Here is an 11,698-nt window from a genome sequence, read left to right as displayed (position 1 = left end):
GTCCCCCCACCCCCAGTATTTGATATAAAAGTTGACACCCCTGTTACTGTGTATCATCATCATATTAACAACAACAACAACATTTATTGAAGGTGGGGCAGCCCTTTAACCACACTGTTGGCCTGGCCCAGCGAACCAATGCCTGAGTAAACAGGCATAGGGGGAGAGAGAGACTGTTATTCTGGGGTTTTTTTGTGGTGGGGAGTTAAATGTTTATGGAAGCCCAAAAACATTTTATTGAATTATAATCCGCCATATATATATCTGCAAGATATATAGAGGGAGTTTTAAAGCAGAATATACCAGTAAGAGAGCTTCCAGAGCTAATGAGATGTAGTGGCATTTAGGACTCCTTTCCTATAAAAAGCAAAGTGTCATATTCAATTCGCCTCTCCCATTTAATAATCAGAACGACTCTTGTGGGGCCACTGCATCAAACAATGGCTTCCGGCAGCTTAAGACAATATCATAGAGTGGGGAGGGACCCTGAGGACCTTCGAGTCCTGACTTCTTGCGATGCAGGAATACAGAACTGTCCCAAATGGGAAATTGAACCTGCAACCTTGAGGTCATGAGCGCCATGCCCTATGGTACTGTATCAACTCAAACAGCACGGGCAAAAGCAAGACTTTGCAGGCACCACCGTTCAGCTGATCAACCCTGCTATGGACAGAGAAATGCGCCCTTCCTTGCTCCGCATCTGGCTGTACAGATGATGTCCTGGGTATGGCAGGTGGGGATCAAATGGGGAAGACTGGCGGTGCAAATTAGACTTGGGGGCCAGAGGTTCTTTGCTGCTGCTGTGTACCTTTGGCCCTCCAGTTGCTTATGTAAATTAAAGAATAAAATCATCCGTGACCATTGCCATGGTGCCTATGCTCTGCATAGCTGTCAGCTTACAGATTTGAAAATAAGGGACCAGCAGCATCGAAAATAAGGGCTCAGCAGCCAAAATAAGGGATTTTCCCAGCACAGGTATGTTCGACTTCTGAGCCCCTCCGAGCCAAAGGCAGAAAGCCCAGCCAGCAGCCAAACAAAGCCTCAAGCGGTGGTTCCCACAGCGCAGCAACCCGGCAAAGGGGATGCAGCAAGGAAAACCACTGTTACCTCTCCGCTGGGAAGCGCTGAGCAAAGGCGAGTCCCCAGGCAAGGCGGCCAATTTGATCGGCACAGGGCATGCAAGCTCCACCCCCTAGTCGTTCTTAGACTCCTTATTGGGTGAGCAACGCAGCCAAGCAACACAGTTGGAGCCTCCCTCCTCCCTGGCCGGCAGGGAGGGAGGGAGAGAAGCTGCTTCCTTTGAAACCCGGGAAATTTAAGGGACATCATCAATAAGGGGCAGCAGCGGGACACGGTGCTGGGATAAGGGACTTTCCTGCCAAATACAGGACGGTTGACAGCTATGATGCTCTCCCTCCACAGTAATGCTCCCAAATGCCCCTTTCTGGAAACCACGAGGCGAGAGGGCTGTTGTGCTCAGATCCTGTTTGAAGGTTTACCATAGACACCTGGCTAGCCACCGTGAGAACAGGGTAGTGGACTTGATGGACCATTGGCCTGTTACTGCTAGTATGTGCCTGTGTTACAATGAGGTCCCTGGCTTCACCCTTGGTGGGTTCTCCCGAGTTGCATCCTTTTCTGTTAAAGCACGAACCGGGCGAGTTGTGCCTGGGCAGCAACTTTTCCTGGAAGGTAAGATCGAAGCAAAACAAATAAGAGAGAAGGGCGAGAGCAACGGGATGTGGAGAGGGTGTGTGGCTGCCGCTTGACAATTGCTAGCTTTCCCCGACTGCAAACTTGGTTGCCATAGAGGAATGTCAGGGGTTGCCTAGCAACCACCATACTCATCCCCTCCTTCCAAATAGGCTTCCATTTGAAATAAGGAGAGCATCGTACAAAGAGGTGTGTGTGTCTTTTTAAGCATGTTTTTAAGCAAGGTAAACACCCTGTGAAAGGAAGAAACTAGAAGCACACTCCAGAAGTTACACTTGGCAAACCCCACCAGTCTACTACCCTTAGTATCGCTAGATAGTCATGAGAGCTCTTGGACTAAAATGGTCAACTGAAAGCTTTCCTTTTCTGGTTCATCACCACAACAGTTATTAACACTGGGCTTCGGTAAAGCAAATAATTTAATTAGACAGTGCCTATATATTGATACTGAGCGACAGAATAACTTGGCCACGATAAGGAAATTTTGTCCACAGTTTGATTTTCCACCTAGTCATTTTGACACGTTGGCACCCCAGTTGCAAAATTTAACAATTCCAAAATACAGACGTGCTTTCACTTATGCCTTCGGCTGTACAGGGTCGATTTCAAAAGATTTTGCTGGAAAAACACTTATGTCCTTGTGGAGATGGCAGTATTGAGTCAGTAGCTCACGTGCTTCTAGCTTGAACTCTTTATACAGTGGTACCCTGGGTTACATACGCTTCAGGTTACAGACTCTGCTAACCCAGAAATAGTGCTTCAGGTTAAGAACTTTGCTTCAGGATAAGAACAGTAATTGTGCTCCGGTGGCGCAGCGGCAGCAGGAGGCCCCATTAGCTAAAGTGGTGCTTCAGGTTAAGAACGGTTTCAGGTTAAGAACGGACCTCCGGAACGAATTAAGTACTTAACCCGAGGTACCACTGTAAAGATTTGATGAGTGAGGTTATTACCCCTCTACTACTATCCAGACCAGGTCGATCAACCATTGCTACTGTGTCGTTCCTTCTAGCAGATTAAGATAACCAGGTGACAGCAAAAACTGCAAAAAAAAAAAAAAAATATATAAATATAAAAAAAATAGCAGGGGCAATTAGAGTAAGATCTATTATTTGACTATTGATGTAAACCTTCAGAATGTATTTTGTATAGTTAAGTTTTTACCTCTATCTTCAGTACATTTTATTTTATTTTATTGCTATGGCTAGCGGCTGATGCAAATAAAGATTCTTCTGGTTCTGATTACTCTTTGCAAACTGCACAGATAAACTGCACTTACATTGGAGACAATGTGACAGAAGGGAGATCAGTTGTAGCCAGTGAGGACCTGTAAGCCTGGAATACGCTGGTGATGATACGGAGTTGAGAACATCAAAAGCATTCCTACTGGGGTCTGGCCAAAGGCCTGTTTGGTCCAGCATTGTGTTCGGGCCAGTATCCTGTTCCTGCAGTGGTCAAACACTTTTTCCATGCGTTCCCCAACAACTGGTATTTAACAGCATAACCCCCCTGATACCAGCACTAATATATAGACATCATGACTGATATCCTTATTCTCCATAAATCTTCTTTCATAGCCAGCCAGCTTGGTGACCATCTTGCGATTGCAAAGTCCTTAGCTTAACTATGAGCTGCCACTGTGTAAAGTAATAGTTTATTGTTACAAAAGTCAGGTGGCTCTCTATGCTGAGTGGTGGCAAGAGCCCATGGGGTTCCAGGCACTCGCCCAGGGGCTGTGTTCCTTTATACTCGCAGCAGTTCTCAACCTGTGGATCCCCAGATGTTGTTGGACTACAACTCCCATCATCCCTGAGCTCTGGCCTTGTTAGCTAGGGGTGATGGGAGTTGTAGTTCAACAACATCTGGGGACCCACAGGTTGAGGAAGGCTGCTTTATAGCACTGAGACATGGTGAAGACTGTTGTAGCTTTACGTAATAGGGTTTATTCACCTGTTTACACCTTCAGTCTGCAAGGAGGGAGTCCAGATCTTACGGCATGGTTGTTTAAAGAGGTGCTTGTCCCCCACAGCCCTGGAGCAGCGCATCCCTGGAGTCCAAGGCATCTTCCCCAGTCAGCTCTGCAGCCAGCCTGCTCAAAGATGGATCCCATCCTATTCTTCCTCCTTCTCCTTCCCAGAATCCCTTGCTCCCTTTTCCTGTCACCTCAAACACCCTTCCAAACCCCTGTCTCTCTTCTCTGGCAGGTGGGGAAGGACAGTTCTCTTGCATTGCCAATGGCCCTCAGTGGCCCTGTATTGTTGCTTAATGGCCCTAGCTTGGCCAGGTCTTGTGTGTGTGTGTGTGTGTGTGTGCGCGCACACACACACGTGCTTTTGCATACGCCAGCCCAGGAATTCATTTACAGCTTGTATTCTTCCTTTGTATCCCAAATAATCATAATCTTAGCATTTATAGGGTTTGGGGGGGGTCCTCCCCAAATCTATAACACCCTCTCGTCTCCCTAAATCTTGCAACATTCAGCTTCCTTGCATAACCATGGGTTCTCGTAGTGTTGTTATGAGAGAAAAGCTTCCCTCCGTCCACTTTCTGTATGCCATGCATCATTTTATACAAAGCTGTCATTCTTTTAACTTGGCTTTTTCCAGTCTCGAAAGCCACAAATGTTTTAACCTTTCTTCAAAGGGGAATTGATTGCTTTGGTTGCACTTTTCAGGTTTCCATCTCTAACCTTCATTCACAAGCCTCAGCCTCCAGGAACCATATTGTGTGTCTTCACCAACTGGACTATAAAAGCAGGTGTGAGGGGAATAACACGAAAAGGAAGCATGCGATTGAGAGCAGTGGCCCCCAACCCTTCTGGGTTCTGGGGTACACTTAGAAAACTAAGGAAACTGGCTTGAGTGGCACAAAATACCAGATTCAGAACTGGAAAAACGGGCGGTGCCCTTTCCAACACAGGCAAAATATGGGTAGAGCTTTGCAAAACAAATAAAAACAAACACCTGCCCCACAACAGCAAGCAAAAAAATAAATTCCCTCTAATAAAAAAGTCAAAATAAAAAGAATGGAAGCGGTAGGGTTACTTGCTGGGCACCCAAGGCAGTGTCTGGTATTGTTGGAGACTCCCGTGATAGAGATAAACAAAACCCATGCCTTACCCAGCTCTGATACTGCCCAGAAATGAGCTGGGCTGGAGAAATATGATATGAGAAGAAGGTGGAGCACCTGGTCAGGTTTCACTCTCCTCCAACATGTGTACCATCTGGTATTAAGAGGTAGACCCCACTTTATTGCCAAATAAAGGTAAAGGGACCCCTGACCATTAGGTCCAGTCGTGACCGACTGGGGTTGCGGCGCTCATCTCGCTTTACTGGCCAAGGGAGCCGGCGTACAGCTTCCGGGTCATGTGGCCAGCATGACTAAGCTGCCTCTGGAGAACCAGAGCAGCGCATGGAAATGCTATTTACCTTCCCGCTGGAGCGGTACCTATTTATCTACTTGCACTTTGACATGCGTTCAAACTGCTAGGTTGGCAAGAGCAGGGACCGAGCAACGGGAGCTCACCCCATCACGGGGATTCGAACCACTGACCTTCTGATTGGCAAGTCCTAGGCTCTGTGGTTTAACTCACAGCGCCACCCGCATCCCATTATAGCCAAACAGACAAGAACATATTTAATAAGACATGCACATCTGGTTTGACTCTAAGCTAGAGAGGTTCCTTTAGAAGAAGATTTGGAAGGGACTTCAGGGGTCATCCAGCCCTCTGCAATTCAGGAATCTTGCCCACAGCCATTCCTAGGTAAAGGTACCTCTGAATGTTAGGTCCAGTCGCAGACTACTCTGGGGTTGTGGCGCTCATCTCGCTTTATTGGCCAAGGGAGCCGGCGTATAGCTTCCGGGTCATGTGGCCAGCATGACTAAGCCGCTTCTGGCGAACCAGAGCAGTGCATGGAAACGCCGTTTACCTTCCTGCCAGAGCAGTACCTATTTAGCTATTTGCCACTGCTAGGTTGGCAGAAGCTGGGACCGAGCAACGGGAGCTCACCTCATCGCGGGGATTTGAACCGCCAACATTCTGATTGGCAAGTCCTAGGCTCTGTGGTTTAACTCACAGTGCCACCCGTGTCCTAGGTGGGCTCAAACCACCAACCTGAGCATGGTTGATCAATACATATGGCCTCAGCCAACATGTTTAGGGCTGAGGTGTAGGTAACTGAAAAATCTAAACTTACAGGATGTAGTTCTATAGGAACTTTGACAAATAATGTTTGGTTGATAGTTGGGTGTTGTTGTTTTTAATGGAACAATAAAATAGGTTAGAAACTACAAAATCCACTAAACCTCCAATTATGACAACTTATTTTATTAACGTATGAAAGGTGTAAAATAGAAAGACATTTGAGCATCTAATACAAACAGTTGTAAGGTGTGCATTCAAAAGAAAATGGAAATGATTCAATCTATTACTTAGGAATAACAAAAAATACTTGCATATTTACAGATTTTTACAAGGAAAACAGACACTGAAGATTTATTTAGGTTTTACTTTTCAAATGATGGGTAGGGAGAAATCCAAAATGCAAATCTTCAATACTACATGAGCTAAAAGGCATTTTAGCTTGCCACATCAAATAACATTTCAACTTAAATACTGGTACATTTGCCAAATAAATCAAAGCTAAACAAAGTAGTTTAAATACCCATTAAAAAAAAATCAGTACACATCCAAGGTGCTTTTAAATACCAAACTTGAACCCTGAAAGCAATGCGTGGCTTGTTTTGTACCATGCACATCAAATAAACATTTTGAAACAGGTTTAAAAGTCCAGAAATAATAGTATTTCAAAACTAAGGCTAGGCACTGAAAACTGCCTCTAAGAATTACAGCAAGCCTTTACACTGAGAAGTTTTCAAGCTTTATAATTTTAATGGTAGCAAGTTTTATAAAAACTGAACTTATTACAGTAATATACTGGCTCTTCAAAAATGATTAACAAGTGTTTGGATAGAATTATCACCAAAAAATGTATTCCGGCAGTGAATGGAGTATTTTTCTGCAATCCAACATTACTTCTAAAGAACGGTAACCAAAGTTACGCCACCTTCCTTCCTCTCATTTCAGGGTTTCTTCAAACGTTGCCATAACGTCACTCTGAAAATTCATATCAATGGTGTCCACCATCTATTTAAAAACAAAAAGCAATTAAATGGGGGCGGGGGGGATTATTTATGTTGCAATGGTGTAGGTACTTAACCAGGAGTAAGGTAAAGGTAAAACTGACCATTAAGTCCAGTCGGGAACAACTCTGGGGTTGTGTGCTCACCTCACTCTATAGGCCAAGGGAGCCGATGTTTGTCCACAGACAGCTTCTGGGTCATGTGGCCAGCATGACTAAGCTGCTTCTGGCGAACCAGAGAAGTGCACAGAAATGCCGTTTACCTTCCCGCCAGAGTGGTACCTGTTTATCTACTTGTACTTGACGTGCTTTCAAACTGCTAGGTTGGCAGGAGCTGGGACCAAGCAATGGGAGCTCACCCCATCGTGGGGAGTCAAACCACTGACCTTCTGATCAGCAAGCCCTAGGCTCAGTGGTTTAGAGACCACAGTGCCACCTGCGTCCCAACCAGGAGCAAGGCCCACATAATTCAGCGTAATTTAATTTTGAGTAAACGTGCACAGAGATAATGTATGAACTTTTCTGGATTCAGGTTTCAACAAGTAGCAACCCCGGCAATCTTTAATGTGCCATGTAGTCAAAGCAGTCAGTGATACCCAACCTCTATTGCTAAGCTGGCTCTTCAGATGGGTCTAAGCCAATAAAGTCCCATTGATTTAGTTAGGAATAAGCTATTAGAGCAGATCCTTAGCTGTTGCAGTTTGTTATGTGACCAACACTGTTAAAGCTGATTTATGCACCAATTACTTACCGCTTCTCTCCACCTACGCTCTTGTTCCATTTTCCTTGCCAAGTTACGGTCTACAAGAAGACTTTGTGTCAAGCATAGCTGCTCTTTTGTGGACGCTGCTTTTGAAGGGGAACAGCTCGCTTTTGCTGCAGTAGGTTTCAAATCTGTTTTCCCATTGTTTCTATATAGGAAAAAACACACCCGTTGCTTATGGATTCAAAGATGCAGACCTCACATTTGAAGGAATAAACGTAACCAACAATCTGCAAGGATTTTGCATGTCAATTCCTAAACAGTGTACTCGGGGCAGAGGAAGGGGGTGCGGGTCATCCCGGGTGTCACCACTGAGAGGGTGACAAAATGCCAGGCGGCACTCACCATGGGGCCTGCAGTGCGCCCAACCCACGCATCTCTTCTGGGAGTGACGTGGTGGCTTGGGTACGTGCAGGCTCTGCACTGCCCCAGACTGTCTGCCCGCCGCTTCCCCCTCAGCTGTGGGGGGATGAATGGGAGGAGGCAGGCAGATTCCTCGGAGGCCCCACGGAGCGTCCTGCCATGACTCACCCCACCCTACAGGTGGCTGACCCCGCCCCTGGGCGCAGGGCACGCGCCCCACCCCAGGCACCCAATCGGCTTGCTCTGCCACTGAGTGTACTGCAAGAAGGGAGGAAGTATACTGCAAAAAATCCACCATATTAGATGTATCCCACCACTCTGCTGATGGAAGCAGAGAGGTGCCATCCAGCACTGATTCCCCACCCCCGCTATCCAGCACCTGCAAAAATATAGGCAGTGGCATCCCAAGAGATGGATTAATAATGATGAACTGGGATTCCCTAACTGACAACAATGCAAAAAAAATCAATAAAAAAAAATATCAGAACTGCTGCCCTTGTCCAAAAAAAGCCCCTCTGTTACAGCTCTGATCACACATCAACTTTGTTGATGTGAAAACAAAAAGCTTTTTTGTGCTGGCCAATAAAGCGCACAAGCGTGGATTAAGATGCGCACTTAATTTTAAACCAGAAAAAGTCAGTACCAAAAGTTTGGGCGACACTGATCTTGTAGTTAGTTTTCCCAGTTATGTCTCCAAATGGATATACCCATGGACACTTTGGAAAGTCATAATTTTAAATTTTACTTTATGCTTGCTAGCAGAGCGGCAGCTACAGAGTTACTAACAAGCTCAAATACTCATCTCTGCCAACAGTCAGTTCACATCGATGAAGTATAAACATGGGCATATGCAAACATCAGAGTAACCTTGAAAATAATACTCAATAGACCGTGCTGCTATTTTACCAACATGGTGACTAGCTATCGCCTCTAATTATTTCCCCTCAAATAGGAATCAGTTCCACATTGCCACAAAACAGCCCAGTTGGAAACCACTCAGTATGAGCGTAGTTAAATGGACATGTGAAATACAGCCTTTCAATTTAATTATATAGAATTACAAACCTCTCTTTTTCCTGAGGGAGGCTTCTCAGTTTCCTCTCAGCTTGCTCCAATTGCCTTTTGCGGTCCTTTGCCCACTCACTTTCTTCTTTTTCTAGCGCTGCTTTTTGGAACTGCCTGAAGCTTTCATTGGAGGATTTGATTGGGGCCGGCGCAGGGATCATTTTACCTAAACTTGTCCAGGAATCCGCATGCTTGACTTTGATGTCCTGAAATTAAACAGAAGAGCATTTCTCAGCTCTAAACAAAAGCAAGTTCAGAGTTTTCCACCTCGGGCAGGACCGCAAAAGCAAAATAGCAGGCAGAGAGGATTTTGTGGTGGTGGTGGTTGCAATCATGATACCCTAAGAAACTCATCAGCACTTGGTTTAGGACAGAACTGTAGCCCCATTCAGGTGTTATAACCTACCGGGCAATTAAAAACACGTGCGAGAGGGAGCAGGAACCGACATGCTAACTTGTCACTTGGAGACAAACTTATATAGTGGGAAACCTGCTGGACTCGTGCAAACTCCCTGAACAATTTAGGCCCCTACAACACGGCTGGGGAACATGAGGCCATGCAGATGTTTCTGGATTGCAACTCCTACAAGCCCCAGACAACGTGCTGAATGGACAGAGCCGATAGGAAAATCTGGAGGCCCAGACAGAGGGCCTTTTCGGTAGTGGCACCCACCCTGTGGAACACCCTCCCTTCAGATGTGAAGGAAATAAGCAGCTATCCTATCTTTAAAAGACATCTGAAGGCAGCCCTGTTCAGGGAAGTTTTTAATATTTAACGCTGTACTGTTTTTAACACTTGATTGGGAGCCACCCAGAGTGGCTGGGGAAACTCAGCCAGATGGGCGGGGTATAAATAATAAATTATTATTATTATTATTATTATTATTATTATTATTATTACTACATGTTCCCCAGCCCTACTCCAGATGATCAAGATTGTGAACTACATGCGAAGCCTAAACAAGCAGGAAAAAAACAATTGACTGCAGAAATTATCACTCAAATTCACAGAGGCCAAATGGGGAATGGTGTACTAGAATGATAAATGGAGCTAACTTACTGGTCACCACTCTCCCCCGTGAGGAAAAATTAACAAAGTGGGGATTCATCCCTTATGGAATATTGAATGGGAAGCAATTAGATGCCTATATTGCTATTATTACAGGAAGCTTCTAATTACAGTTGCAGGGGACCTTTGATGAATGGGATTTGCTTCTAAGCAAAGGAGCTTAATAGTACTGGATAATGGGACTATATGAAATGTCACTTAGAACCACTGTTTTAATTCCGTTCCGTTCCCAGCCGATTGTGTCAAAGGAATGTCTCAGCGGGGTCAAAATCCCTAGTGTCAAAGCAAGCTTCGACTCACGCAAAAGCTGTTTTTGACCGGGGAGGCAAGAATTCTCTGCAGATCACATGAAAATTATGTAACACTTTGGACAAGATATATTTTGACAGCTGTCCAATGAATGGTGGCTGTGGAATCCACTAATCGCAGGATCCCTTTGCCATATCCTGCAGTTCAGCTAAATGCCCATCTCGGGTTGAATATTTAGTCAGTGGGTTTTCTTTTTTGGGGAGGGAGGCGAAATTGCTAACACAAATCCATTCTAAGGGACGTGTTTATTAGATGTCCTCTTGGACATATAAAAAAGCAGATCAAATTGCTTTGTCAACTATGCGCATGGGGCACCGGGTGGTGTGACTGGGTCAGCCGCGCACTCAAGATTGCTGACATGCGCACTGGCGAGCTCCCTTTGGGGTAGGTGCTTTTATGGGATAGTCACTAGAAGCCCATTCAAAGCCTGATGACAAAGGTGCCGTTCTCACCCCCAGCTATCTACATAGGCCGACTTTTGTTGGCAACACAAATCAGCCTCTGCTTTTCGCTGTTATCTTAAAAGGTAAAGGTACCCCTGCCCGTATGGGCCAGTCTTGACAGACCCTAGGGTTGTGCGCCCATCTCACTTAAGAGGCCGGGGGCCAGCGCTGTCCGGAGACACTTCCAGGTCACGTGGCCAGCGTGACAAAGCTGCATCTGGCGAGCCAGCGAGGCACACGGAAACGCTGTTTACCTTCCCGCTAGTAAGCGGTCCCTATTTATCTACTTGCACCCGAGAGTGCTTTCGAACTGCTAGGTTGGCAGGCGCTGGGACCGAGCAACGGGAGCGCACCCCGCCACGGGGATTCGAACCGCCGACCTTTCGATCGGCAAGTCCTAGGCACTGAGGCTTTTACCCACAGGGCCACCTGCGTCCCTTGCGCCACCCAGGTCCCTTGCTTACAAGGGAGCAAATTATCTTACAAGGCAGCAAATTATAACCTTTGCTAGAGGAATCTGAGGTTTAGCATCTCTCCTTTTTTTGCCCTCGCTGTTATCGGAGCAGCTGGCTGCAACAGCGGCATGTGCAGAATCAGTCATACGCTGCCCACATGGACCATCTGGAAAACCCGTCTTCAATTCTGGAATGTAAACAGAAGCCGTGAGTGACAAGGCAGCGAGTTTCAAGGGGGCGGAGAACACCTCCACCAAATCTCTTGCTATCAGAGGAGAAAATAAAGCAGAGGGCTTCTAACTTAGCTTCTATCCATTTGAATCACAGGCTATGTTTTATTTGTCCCTTGTTTACTTTGCGCGATTTCCAAGTAAGCAGAA

General features: G+C 45.9%; 1 protein-coding gene across 12 annotated transcripts in view; it reads right to left on the bottom strand.

Moving 5' to 3' along the window:
- Positions 1-6,024: 6,024 nt before the first annotated feature.
- The window catches only part of BRDT (bromodomain testis associated), a 59,405-nt gene continuing 53,731 nt past the window's right edge, over positions 6,025-11,698 (bottom strand). For all 12 annotated transcript variants that reach the window (XM_083444823.1, XM_083444828.1, XM_083444827.1 and 9 more), the window contains 4 exons: positions 11,366-11,505; positions 9,043-9,248; positions 7,603-7,762; positions 6,025-6,856 (listed from right to left, as the gene is read on the bottom strand). In XM_083444823.1, the coding sequence (XP_083300949.1) occupies positions 6,788-6,856; positions 7,603-7,762; positions 9,043-9,248; positions 11,366-11,505 (575 nt within the window). In that variant the 3' untranslated portion in view covers positions 6,025-6,787. The remainder of the gene's footprint in view (positions 6,857-7,602; positions 7,763-9,042; positions 9,249-11,365; positions 11,506-11,698) is intronic.

Source organism: Podarcis tiliguerta (assembly GCF_965153285.1).
Source record: "Podarcis tiliguerta genome assembly, chromosome: 6".
Classification (NCBI taxonomy): domain Eukaryota; kingdom Metazoa; phylum Chordata; class Lepidosauria; order Squamata; family Lacertidae; genus Podarcis; species Podarcis tiliguerta.
The sequence above is the reverse complement of the archived record's forward strand: the minus strand, read 5'-3'. Positions and strand labels throughout refer to the sequence as shown.